At 44.1% G+C, this 13378-nt stretch overlaps 1 protein-coding gene across 1 annotated transcript; it reads right to left on the bottom strand.

The window, feature by feature from the left end:
• Positions 1–2647: 2647 nt before the first annotated feature.
• Positions 2648–10381, bottom strand: PSMA1 (proteasome 20S subunit alpha 1). Its single transcript, XM_075187603.1, has 10 exons — positions 10240–10381; positions 7593–7637; positions 6546–6647; positions 5626–5729; positions 5283–5371; positions 5084–5154; positions 4579–4708; positions 4407–4486; positions 3638–3742; positions 2648–2908 (listed from the first exon to the last, which is right to left on the bottom strand). Exons 1-10 carry the CDS (start codon positions 10240–10242, stop codon positions 2849–2851), a joined length of 789 nt encoding a protein of 262 aa, XP_075043704.1. The 5' UTR covers positions 10243–10381; the 3' UTR covers positions 2648–2848.
• Positions 10382–13378: the final 2997 nt, after the last annotated feature.

Genomic DNA, 13378 nt, shown 5'->3' with positions numbered 1-13378 from the left:
CTAATCCCATACTACTCTCCACCCCCCTTGATCTGTGGCTCATCCTGTACTGCTCTCCACCTCCCCCCCCCCTTAATCTGTGGCTCCTCCCATACTGCTCTCCACACATCCCCCACTCTGTGATTCGTCTTGTACTACTCTCTGACCCTCCCTCTTATTACGTGACCCATCTTGTATTGCTCTCCACATCTCCTTCTTATTCCACAGCTTTTCCTATCCTGCAACTCACTCAGTTCGTTCCTTTTATTTGTACCACTTTTATACACACTGAATCTTGTGAATATGTATTAAGGACCTGAAGAAGAGAGTGGATCTCTTGATCACCAAACACTATTGTACTTAACTGCTTAGTGGTTTTTTTTTTTACAAAGCCAGCTGCAGGGCTTCTATAAACCGCTGTAGTGCACACCTTCTATCTGCTCCCAATGGCTGCGATTCTTGTACCCGTCTAAAAGGTAAGTACACACTACAGAAAATGTCTCCTGCTGTAATATCTTTACCGATTTTACAAGCGACTGACTGATCCGATCAGCAGCCGATTCCTGTCTACTCACCATCTACGTTTTATAAAGATTTACTTTTAGATCAGTGATCTTTAGCCGTCATAACCATCGGCTGAAAATATGGTGACTGCACACTATACATATATCTGCCTACACTGTCTGTGAGTGCGTACACACTGCCACATTTGCCTGACATAGTTCAATCATTTATAGAGATCTTTAGTTCGGTTATATAATCAAATCAAACATTACATTCTGTCTTTAATTGTGTGATTGGCACAATAATCAGGTGAAAACCTGTAGCGTGTACCAAGCCTTATATTCCTTCAGGAATGTTTTTACTCCTGCATCTCTTCCAAATTGCTACAATTCCCAATACACTATGTATTGAGAGTACACTACACTATGTGCCAGGACTAGATGCATCCAAATCTCAGGCTGTTCAACTAGCGAGAGGGGTATTTATAATTTTAGCCTAAGTTTGAGTTCTCCTTCAAAACTTATATGTTCAGTCCCTGCACACACCTCTAGTCTGGGACAGGTACATCAGCGATTCTGTTACTGCTTGTGAAACCGCTCTTCAAAGACACAAGATCATTTAGTAGTGAACACAGACCTGGCAACAAATGTAACACTATAGTAACACTGCCCATTGTGTACCAGACTCATGTACACTGGATCAATGATCCCTGTCTGAGCCAAATTCAAGCTCCTCCCACTGCCAAATTGTCTCAGCGCCAGGTTGTCATGCGATGAGATGATGCCCAGGTTCCTAGTTACATATCCCCTTTGTGAAACTGCTATCTTGTCTCCAAGCTCTAAAATTGATAAATGTATGCGGCTTGTTACACATTATAATACATGACTCTTCTGGTCCAGCCTCAGATGTGCACTACTGGAAAGTATTTGTGTGTACGAGAGCTGGGAGAATTGCTGGGTCTTCTCCTCCCTGGGCATTGGGCCATCACAGATGTTTGCTATGGAAGCCATAACTGAGCCAAGTTCAAGGGACAAGCTCATATACAAAGACTGGATGTTTCATAAATGGATATAGCGATTCCTTCTAACCGTATTGTTTCCCCTTGGAGAGGTAATTACAGAACAATTGGAGGCAATGCCAGAATATTTTGTCAGACCACTTCCTTCCATCCGAGTCCCACGAGATGTCCGGCCAGATTGTGCAGTAAGTTACAGAAAGACCAAGGATAATTAACACTAAAGCTAAAACCCAAGAGGTCTTATATAAGAGCTACAAGTAACATCCACAGCGACACATCAGGAAGTTCTGACTACATAGGGAGATCTTTGCCCCTGTACACGGCCCAACACACTTTCAATCCACTAGTTTGGTGCAGCGGCTGAACGGATGCGTTTACGGTTTGGTTACAGATGAACAGATTCGGATGTTCCTCAGGTGAGCTGTGATTGCAGTGGCACCATGTTTCCTACAGCCCCTTTACAGACTACCGTGGGATGTATGGTCACAACCAACGTAGACCACATTGGGTCCCTCACAAATGGTAGATTCAGACAAATTTGGTCCAAAACAAAGATTCATATTATGGGACTTAAATCTGCTCTGCTGCATAGCATTTGGCTGCTCAATAATCAAATAGAACACAGGAACGGCATTAAAGAACAATGGTTGTAGCTGTGATAGTCTATAGTTGGAGGACTTCTGCATGTTTATGCATTATGAGTTATGTTCTCTTTTTACACAAAGCAATGTGTATTTTAGGTGTAAAGGCCTTTTAAAGGATACGCACAGCAGGCGGGTGTGATCTGACCCGGAGTTATGCGATTTACACTAAAAGACAACATTGCATTACTGCGTGGACTGTGGCTTTATTGTGAAGTGCAAGATAAGTCTGCCCCTCCCCCTAGCTGTCAGGGGCTGGGTGTGTAAGCATGTGACCCAATCATAAGTCACAATCTCTTCTGATTGGTCCTTCCACCCCCTCTATTGCCATTTAATGCTGGTCAATAAAATTAATTTGCCGTTTCTGCAGACCCAGGAAAAGCAGCCCCAGGGGCTCTGGGTAAGGGACCAACTTAAGATATAATTAGGGGGCAGGGTAGGTTTAATACCTCACACAGATGGGAACAGGTGGTTATGTATATAAAATGTAAATAAAACTCTGAAGCAAGAAAAAAAAATGTTTTTATTTAATTCGCCTTCAGCAGTAATTAAGGGCAATGTGGAATTATAGAAAATGCTATTTGCAAACCTGCCCCCGGCGGTCAGGTCTGCACACAGAATCTGACGTAAAATCACACCGAATGGAGAGCGGAGGTGCGGACTGTCTTCACCCAGAACATGAGGAGCTACAAAAATAATCCTAATTCTAGTGCTCCATCGGCTCCTCGGGTTTCTCCACCGGTTCCTCAGCGGCAGGTGGTGCAGACTGGAGAGAGGAAATAATACCTGGTTAGTGTCATGTCTAATAAGACGGAGGAACCAGACACGACTGGCAGCTCATATAACGTAGAGCAAGCTGACCACACCATGACGTCATATCACCCCTGGACTGACTCTATAATGCACATCAATATAAAAGATACAGTAATAAAGTAATAATCATAATAATATAGATGCATATGTGAGAACTAAAATTAACTATGACCAATTTGTTTCATTTACAGACCTAAAATCTATACTAATCGCTCACCCTCAACAGGAACAGGTTTTAAAAGTATAAACATAGAACGGCTGCTATTTCTATGCTAGTAACACAGTATCTGTGTAGGGATATAAAGGATGTAAATAATGAATGATATATAACGGGTGGATAAGGCCTCGATGTACAGACATCACAGTATCGCTGTGTACATCGTACGGAGGACACTGGATGAAAACAATCCCAACAGATTGACTCAATATTTAAATTGGATGAAGAAATAAGAACACCACTCGGATGACGCCAGTTTTGAGTTCAGCATGAGAGTGTTATTCTTCCATCTTCATCCAAATTAAACATACACTTAATCTATGGGGATAGTTTCCACCCATCGCCCCCCATACTCTCTCCATGTCACCGGGTGTCGTTACATAATTGGGTTGTTTCTCAGACACAGTTGCTAGGAAACCATAAGAGACTGGGATACAGTCGGCACAAAAATAAGACCCCACCCACCTTCCTCTGCGGCCGCTCTTCCAGACCTTCCAGAAACGGGGCGACTTCGCTGTCATCATAGATGGTGAACTCCAAGTCTTTTCCCACTATACCGATGGAGACATTCTGCAGAAGACAATTGAAAAGTAATTTCCTGTAATGCTGTTTATTACCGTCTGATGCCCGGTTTTAGGATGGCCGATGCTTCCTGCATATGGACCAGACGGGCAATATGTAACATGACTGGCTGCTGAAACGTCACTACTGGGCATCAACACACTGGGAGGAGAACAAGTGAAAATATCCAGGACGGCTCTGGACTTTAATATGAGTCAGGTTCTATGCAGTTGTAATAGTGGAAAAACCTGGGGCCAAAATCATCACATGAAAATAAAGTTGGACATATTAGTTACTAATAATAGATAAGTATATAGTTCAATCAGCGGGAGCCTGGTCAGAGAGAGGTCTGAAAACAATTACAGATGTCCCAATAGGCTTTTATTTATATGAATAAACCTTCAACGTCAATGTAATCTAGTGATGTGCTGTAATACACAGGAGACCATCTATACAGACAGTATGAACAGATACTGTAAAATGTGGTGAATCATTAAACAAAAAGCTGCATCTATGATGTGACATTGTACATGTGATATAACTGATCACACATAGACTTTCTTTCTTCTGTGTTTCAGATGAAGCCTTGGTATTGGCTGCAAATTCTTACAGTACTATTCTGCACGGTCACACGGAACCAGCGTGTGGCTTAGCATGTAGTATGTTATGTTACCTTTGTGGTCAGGTCTTGTTCTGCAGGAAGAGTTTCACGTAAGGCACGCAGTCCATGTTTAACCAATTCATTCAGATTACCTGCGAGGGGAACGTGATACACATATGAGCACTTCCGCTGTGTGTACTAGATATCACACACAATCTGTGACACATACTGTACACAGACTCACAGTCACTGAACTCCGTCATGCGTCTCTCCAGATACGTGCGAGCAGACTGGGACCGCGCTCCAATAGACATCGCTTTGCAGTCAAAGTAGTTTGCAGAAGGACAAGTCTGGAATATGTGGGGTCCTTTGTCCTGGGGAGCGGACAAGAACTCAGACAATAAAATTACTGAGGTTTAATACTAGTTTTTACACCTCTCAGTACTATTCTCTCCCTGCAGCCTTCACATTACTAGAAGATTTCTCCCCGTCCCCCACATTTCAGCCATTACTGTGCTTCAGTCACAGCCTTCTATAGCCAATTGTTACACAGTTCCCAGAAGTAATGAACGTGTTTATACTGATGCCCACGTCAGCACAGTATGTACCAGGACTATGCAGCCTGGCCGCGATTCACCCACTGGCTCAATAAGAATTTATTTTCCTCCTCCTAGGACCCCAAACCCAGAAGTATTTTCATTGCTTTCTCTCCTAAAACTAAACCCATCATTTTGGTGTCTGACGCTTACATCGAATCCTGCAATGAGGAGTCCTACTCCATAAGGTCGTCTCCCATAGCGCTGAGTGGGAACTTGGGTTTCTGAACACGGTTGAGGAATATAGACAAGAAAAAGGACAGAATATAACACAATAATCTCCCTCCAAGTGAATGACAAGCAGAGCGCCTGTATATCAGGTCCTATGAGCAGCCATCTGCTGAAAGGATACTACTTCCAATCAAGGAGACGAGACGGGACACTGGAAGGGGCCGATCAAACACAAATCGTGAATCCAGACATTCCTGACGCATGAAATTACTGCAAAGCAAAACCAATAGAGTGATGATTAACAAATCAATATGGCCACGACATGACGGGAAGACAGGTGTACACTCAGCACAAACTTTGTGCCATTCCTCAGAATTACATTTTAAGAAGTTCCAAATTGATGATTATTCAATATGTAGTAGAGAAATTCTTAGTACCTACAACTGCACAGTTGACTGAGGATCGACCAGGACAATATAATGTTGGACCCAATATTCCAGGACAGAGGAAGGAGATGTACTCACCACAGCAGCCGAGCGTCCGCAGTGAGCCCAGCAATGGAGATGCCGACGTGATTGTCCACGTTGAGGATCTTCTTCTGATGGGCGGCCAGCTCTGACTGCGCTCTCTGTATAATACAGGGGTGTTACACATCAGCAACCATCCAACACACAAGACTGATATCTGACCTATCACTGCCCTCATGCCGCAAACAAGGATTGTAAACTCTGTCTTATTAAGTATAATTGGCACAGACATATAATTGCTATCAGTGGCTTACACACGAGATAACAACCCGAGCGTCCATTCACACCCATTGTGTTTCATAAGCAAAAAAATCTGCAGAGCAGCCTCACATCCGGCCCTTTCCTGTCCTATACGAGTATTTGTCGCACTTCCCCCACCTGTGACTCCCATTGTACCGCAGCCAATATACACACAGCAAAGTGCTGCAAACTAAAACAAATTAGCCCCATATTGATACATACGGGGGCAGAAGTTACCATCAGCCCCAACAGCAGGAAAATCCTACTACAGTGTGTGGTTATAAGGGCCCGATTATTACAGTGCTTTGGCCAACACAAAGGATAAATCCAACAGGCCTTTCCTGTGTATGGCAGCTTAAAGTCTTTATACACAATTGCATGTATGCTCCTCTACTCTATAGGCATGGACTCTCTTCACATGCTTTTTTTTTTTATATCCATTCAAATGTATTTGGGTGAGTGAAAAATGAAATATATATATATATATATATATATATATATATATATATATATATATAGTGGATTTTGCACTCAACCAAATCTTCAAATTTTGTCAAAAGGTTACATTATGTTCAGCTTACGACTTGTCACACAGATATCTATACATTTTTCTAATAGTCATGAGCTAGGACAAGACAGCAGCTGTTCTATCCCTCTCGATCAGAAGGACAGTTTACCTTTAACGCTACCAGCACTGCATGAGTCTTAGACTTCAGTCCCACCGTAGCAGATCCCTGCTTCACCGCTTCCATGGCATATTCAATCTGATGTATCCGGCCCTAGGCGACAGAGGACAGAACCCAGCAACGTGAGGTCAGTATTTCTGTACTAAAAGCCCATTATCCCCTCAAGTTCACATTATTAGTGTCTACTTCATTACGTGTCCCATTCCACTGCATAAAAGAGATCATCAAGATCTATGAAATTAGAGCGGACTTCTCTGACCTGCACATCTTACTCCACCTGCGCAGCACAGAATAAGTGCAGGACTGTAAAAGTGATCAAAACATTCGAGGGTGTTGTGTTAATTAGTCAGACGCATTTCAGTTTGGAATCTGAAATGCAGTTTTTACTTTCTTTAAATAATTAAACTGCTGCATTTTATGTTACGCGTCTTAGAAGCCTAAATAGAGCCAACAAGAATCTCATGGAAGACACAATAGTGTCTTCACCCAGGGGGTTGTTACCCTACAGATGCCATTATTTCAAAGATAACACATCATAAATAAAGGCGACCCCTTAGGTTATCGTCACATGACCAAAGCGCTCCCAGAGCGTATCAGCAGTTTGTTTCAGACGTAATGATTACACTTCCAGCTATTATTCTGTAGCTACAGTTTGTGAGCGTTGGGTTCCACAGGGATAACATATGCAGACACATGTACCACTGATCTAACTGGCCACTTCTCCTGCACAACTGAAGGAGGAATGTAGGACAGACAGTCCACAATGAGCTGATTCCTGGCCCCACATGTATGTTCTCTGCAATATCCAGGGCTGTAGTGGAACACGTCTTGTAATGGTTTAGCCAACGATCAGATCTCTTCCATGCTGGAAGGATCACTGGGAATCTGCTTAATATCATGTCTTTAGGGGAATATTTGTTAACAGTTTACATAAGGTTTCTAAAGAACATCAACAGAAGAGAGGGCTGACTGACTAACTAATAAGTAACTCTATGTGTTCAGCTCCGTGAACTACAAATAAATAGAGCCGACTCTTACCTGGGGGCTCCACACCGTCACATCGTTATCATACTGATTGCGAAACTGCGGAATGGAAACACAGCGCAGAATGATTACCAATAATGGCAACTGTATGAAACATGTTACATGAAGAAAACAAATCCCACACACAAATATACACTGACAGAGAGGAACACTCCACAATACAGACTATGAAGGTCCTAGTTATAGAAGACATGGTAAGTAGGGGCCAGTGCTATGTGCTGAAAGAAGTGCGGAGAAAGGATATAAACTGCAGTGCTCCAATATAAGCCCAAAAACTACCATATATCAGACAGGTATTTACTAGGCATCTTCTCTTCTAGCAGCAACTGCATAACCCTAACGACAGTGGTCTTTATGGAAACAGAAGGGAAAGAGATATTATATAAACTAAAAATAGCAAAATGTCTGCCCTGTACTTCAGAGAAAGCAGCACTGATGCTGGTGGTGCATCTCTATCATCCATCATTCTGGAATAGGAGACAGCCTTTGTATTTGTGGCTGGCTAGCTTCCAAGGTAACGGCAATACTCAGTACAAACTACTGATTGGTGGATTCACAGAAGGGCAAGGTCTGTGAATTTACAGCAAGCTATTTGTCCATTTTATCCATGCTGCCTTATGATCAGACCCAAGAGAAGAGCCTTTTCCGTGCCACTTGGAACACTGCTTATAGTCGCAGGATACACTACAAGTTGCAGCAATCTTCATTTACATTTTAAATAGTGGAATGTGTAAGACTGAAAACATGTATTTCACCCGTTGATGAAAAATTCAAGGTTGTGGCTAAAATGTACTTAGAAAGAAAGACGAGTCCTGCAGCTGTCCGGTGAGTGAAGGTATAATTACAAAAAAGTCCTTGTCAAATGTTTTCAAAGACTATTGTATGGATTCAGGTGTATGGTAGGTCCATTTCTCACTATGAAACATTCCATCCCATTCATATATGAACAATTGGTTAACAGTCATATTGAAGGATATAATCCCATCTAAATGTACTTTCTAGCAGAGCTCTAACAGGTATATAGTGTTGCAGGACCTGAATTTTTAGACAGGATTTAGGATCTCTCTACATAACCCCCTCCCAGCATATACTGCACTAACTACTGAAAACTGGCAACCTCAAATATTAGTGGCCGGGTATATACAGAGAGTGTAACTGCATTTAACAAGCAACTACTACCAGACGAGAAATTTATTATGTACAGTCAACAAAACCCTATAAAAGCTTTTAAAAAGATATAACATTGCATGGAAATTTCCTTATAACACTACTGAAATCCCAATAAAGCATGTTTTTTAATATGTTAAATGTTATTCACTTATGTAGGTTTACAGATGGATTGTGTAAGGTGCAGCGGCACATTTACACCTTTCACGCTGCAATACAGCATTTGTAATACAAACTTATGATTATTATTAGTTATTTTTTGTAATATTTATTTTATGTTTAACATTATTAATGTTCTCAACCGAGATGAGGCAGTGAAAAAACTTTAGTATAATAGGAAAACTGAATGACACACTGCTTTCAAAAGAAGTAACATATGTTTATGCTGTATTTGTGAAGAAGATCCTTAGAACTGGTTTCAGAATAAAGAAAAATGCAGAACTGCTAATGAAGAGAAGGGCAGGATGTAGAACAACAACTCTGCAGATATCTGGGGAATCTGAAGCATAAAATGTCACCAGGATAATAAGTACTACAGAAAAGGCAAAATCATGATGAGTCACAAAGCAAAAGTGAAAGTAACGAAGCAGATGGATAATGCTCAGGTTTCTTTCTAGCTTAAACATTTAAAAATATGCACAAAAAAAATCCATACGTTTCCTGAAACTTCAAATGAATTATTTTGAATACATTACAACTGTGATGATTTATGTTGGTAACTGGGCAGGGAACAAAAATAATGCTGGAATAATTTCACCTTCATTTTATGATACTAATTATTTTGGATCAAAATTAGTCGATATTATTCAGTGTTGTTATACTGGGAAGCATTTGTTTAAGAGGTAACTTTTTAACAAACAATTCTTCATATATAAAATAGATTTTAGGATTTGTCCACTATTAGCAGCCACATCTGTAACATTAACACATATATAGATGTCCTGCAAAACATCAGCACTCCTCCACCTTATGTGTTGTTCTGCCCATGACTCCAAAGCCCAATTGGGGGGCATCGTGGGGGTACCATGCTCTGCTCTTACTACCATCTAACACCCACACTTGGTACCTGCCAACCCTGATCACCATCATCTCCACTATCTGACACAGTACCCCCCCCCCATCACCACCATTACACTCCCTCACACACCCCACCATCACCTGACACCCGCCATCCTTCCTCACCCCCCACCCTCATCATGTAGTATTTGTCCCCTATAACTCACCCATCTGAGGCCCCCACCACAGTCACAGCCCCCACATTACAGGGTAATAACCCCGGAGATCACCTCAGGGGGGCAGCAGGAGCCTCTCCCCGCCCCTCACCTCACAGCGGCGGATGCCGGACCCGGGTATAACGGGGACCTGATAACAGACCCCAGGACCTCTCCCCCCTCTGTGTATCTCTCCTCTCCCCCCCGGTGCTCCCTCGTCCCGCCCTCTCCCTCCCTCGGGGCCCCACGGGCCCCGCACTCACCATGGTGACCGGAACCGCAGCTGCTGAATAATGCTCTAGCTCGGCGCTCTGCAACTCTCGTCTGACAAGACCAAGCCCCGCCCCTCGCCGAGCCAGAGTAATCGATTGCTGCCTCGCGCTCTTCCTTCCTCTAACAACTTTATTGCGCACAACACTGTGAACAATCTATGGAAACAGTGACACACTGCAGTGTATATAATGTATAATGTATCTAATAAACACTATATCATGTGTACTATATAATAATGTACCATTATATATCTAATATACACTGTTATATCATATGTACTATAACATAATTTCACATAATATATTTAATATACTCTATATCATGTGTATTATAATGCACCATATTATATTTAATTATATTACTTATATCTAATCATATTATATATGTAATGTGTACTATGTCATAATGTACCACATAGCTAATGTATAATATATCTAATATACAGCATATCATATATCCCAATTGTAAAGCTCTACGGAATTTGCTGGCGCTATATAAATAAATGATGATGATGATGATATACTAATTTATAATACATTATGAGGGTAATATTAATTTCTATAGAACAGTGGCATTACTAATTTATGAGTTAATAAAAGGGGTAACTGATATTATTTATGTTCTGGACCAACACTTGCGCTGCACAGCTGTGTATTATACACTGCAGCCCATGTACTTGCTGGTACTCGCATTATATTCTTACAGTATTACCCTGGAACCCACCGACCAGGGTACCAGGAGGGTCCTAGTGTTACTCAGCGCTATCGTGGTTAGATACCGGATCTGCACGAGAGCCCCTTTGAGAATCTCCTGTACAATCTTCTGGTGGCGCCATATCCGGTGCAGTACTGGAGGCTTCTGTGAGACGTACACAATGGATGACACCATCGAACCTAGAGTGCTGATTACAGGAATTGAGAAAGAGCTGTCATTGTGAGCTGCATTCTGGAGCTAGTGTTGTGAATCCTCGCAGTAATTGTTTCCTGACAGCTGTCATCTGGAGCTAGTGTTGTGAATCCTCGCAGTAATTGTTTCCTGACAGCTGTCATCTGGAGCTAGTGTTGTGGATATCAGGATCGGCTGAGAAGCACAGGACGCCGGATACCAGGATCGGATGAGAAGCACAGGACGCCAGATACCAGGTTCAGCTGAGAAGCAAAGGACACAGGATACCAGGATCAGAGGAAAGCACAGGACGCCGAATACGGGGAACAGATGAGAAGCGCAGGACGCAGGATACCGAGATCGACTGAGAAGCACAGGATGCAGGATACCAGGATCAGATGAGAAGCACAGGACGCAGGATACCAGGATCAGATGATAAGCACAGGATGCCGGATACCGGGATCAGCTGAGAAGCGCAGGACGCCGGATACCGGGATCAGCTGAGAAGCTCAGGATGCCGGATACCGGGATCCGCTGAGAAGCACAGGACGCAGGATATCAGGATCAGCTGAGAAGCGCAGGATGCCGGATACCAGGATCAACTGAGAAGCACAGGACGCCGGATACCGGGATCGGATGAGAAGCACAGGACGCTGGATACCGGGATCGGATGAGAAGCAGAGGACGCTGGATACCAGGATCGTATTAGAAGCACAGGACACCGGGATCGGATGAGAAGCACAGGATGCCGGATACCGGGATCGGATGAGAAGCACAGGACGCTGGATACCAGGATCGGATTAGAAGCACAGGACACCAGGATCGGATGAGAAGCACAGGACGCCGGATACCAGGATCGGATGAGAAGCACAGGACGCCGGATACCAGGATCGGATTAGAAGCACAGGACACCGTGATCGGATGAGAAGCACAGGACGCCGGATACCGGGATCAGCTGAGAAGCGCAGGACGCAGGATACCGAGATCAACTGAGAAGCACAGGACACCGGATACCAGGATCGGCTGAGAAACGCAGGACGCCGGATACCGGGATCAGCTGAGAAGCTCAGGATGCCGGATACCGGGATCCGCTGAGAAGCACAGGACGCAGGATACCAGGATCAGCTGAGAAGCACAGGATGCCGGATACCAGGATCAACTGAGAAGCACAGGACGCCGGATACCGGGATCGGATGAGAAGCACAGGACGCTGGATACCGGGATCGGATGAGAAGCAGAGGACGCTGGATACCAGGATCGGATTAGAAGCACAGGACACCGGGATCGGATGAGAAGCACAGGATGCCGGATACCGGGATCGGATGAGAAGCACAGGACGCTGGATACCAGGATCGGATGAGAAGCACAGGATGCCGGATACCGGGATCGGATGAGAAGCACAGGACGCTGGATACCAGGATCGGATTAGAAGCACAGGACACCAGGATCGGATGAGAAGCACAGGACGCCGGATACCAGGATCGGATGAGAAGCACAGGACGCCGGATACCAGGATCGGATTAGAAGCACAGGACACCGTGATCAGATGAGAAGCACAGGACGCCGGATACCAGGATCGGCTGAGAAGCGCAGGACGCCGGATACCGGGATTGGATGAGAAGCACAGGACGCAGGATACCGAGATCAACTGAGAAGCACAGGACGCCGGATACCAGGATCGGATGAGAAGTGCAGGATGCCGGTGTAACAAGTTGAGAGGTAGGATTCCTTGTGTTAACCTAGATTGGCGCTGGCCGACCAAGGGTGCGGAGTCTAACGGATTCCCTGGTTTTCACCAAGAACCGCCGCAAGGCGGGATGGACTTAGCTGCAGAGAACCCGCAGGTCGCGGCCCCCTGACCTGCCACTAGGTGTAACACATGATACTGAGCACAGTAGGATAGGGAAGAAGCACTTGGCAGCAATCAGAGAAACTGAATCTGAATAGGTACATGAATGGCTAATAATAGGTTCTGGTGGCAGGTGGAGTGTCAGAACAAGCCGGAGTCTGGTACACAAGAGGGCAATGAGGTACAGAATCAGGAGGCAGGTGGAGAGTCAGAACAAGCCGGAGTCTGGTACACAAGAGGGCAATGAGGTATCAGAATCAGGAGGCAGATGGAGTGTCAGGACAGAGCCAGAGTCTGCTACACAAATGGTCTATGAACAGGATTGCAACTTGGGGAGCGAGAGCACAGGAACTAAACAAGGACCAGGAGTCAGACAAGCTGAGACACTGCTCTGA

This window comes from Mixophyes fleayi, chromosome 10 (assembly GCF_038048845.1).
Source record: "Mixophyes fleayi isolate aMixFle1 chromosome 10, aMixFle1.hap1, whole genome shotgun sequence".
Lineage (NCBI taxonomy): Eukaryota > Metazoa > Chordata > Amphibia > Anura > Limnodynastidae > Mixophyes > Mixophyes fleayi.
This window is presented reverse-complemented; position numbering and strand designations above follow the sequence as displayed.

What these genes read in the sequence shown, in the direction of transcription:
- PSMA1 (XM_075187603.1), bottom strand. An exon ending in CGTCTCCTTGATTGGAAGTA is followed by an intron (nt 5,155 to 5,282) that starts GTATCCTTTCAG and finishes AACCGTGTTCAG; the next exon opens with AAACCCAAGTTCCCACTCAG. An exon ending in TCCTCATTGCAGGATTCGAT is followed by an intron (nt 4,709 to 5,083) that starts GTAAGCGTCAGA and finishes TCCGCTCCCCAG; the next exon opens with GACAAAGGACCCCACATATT.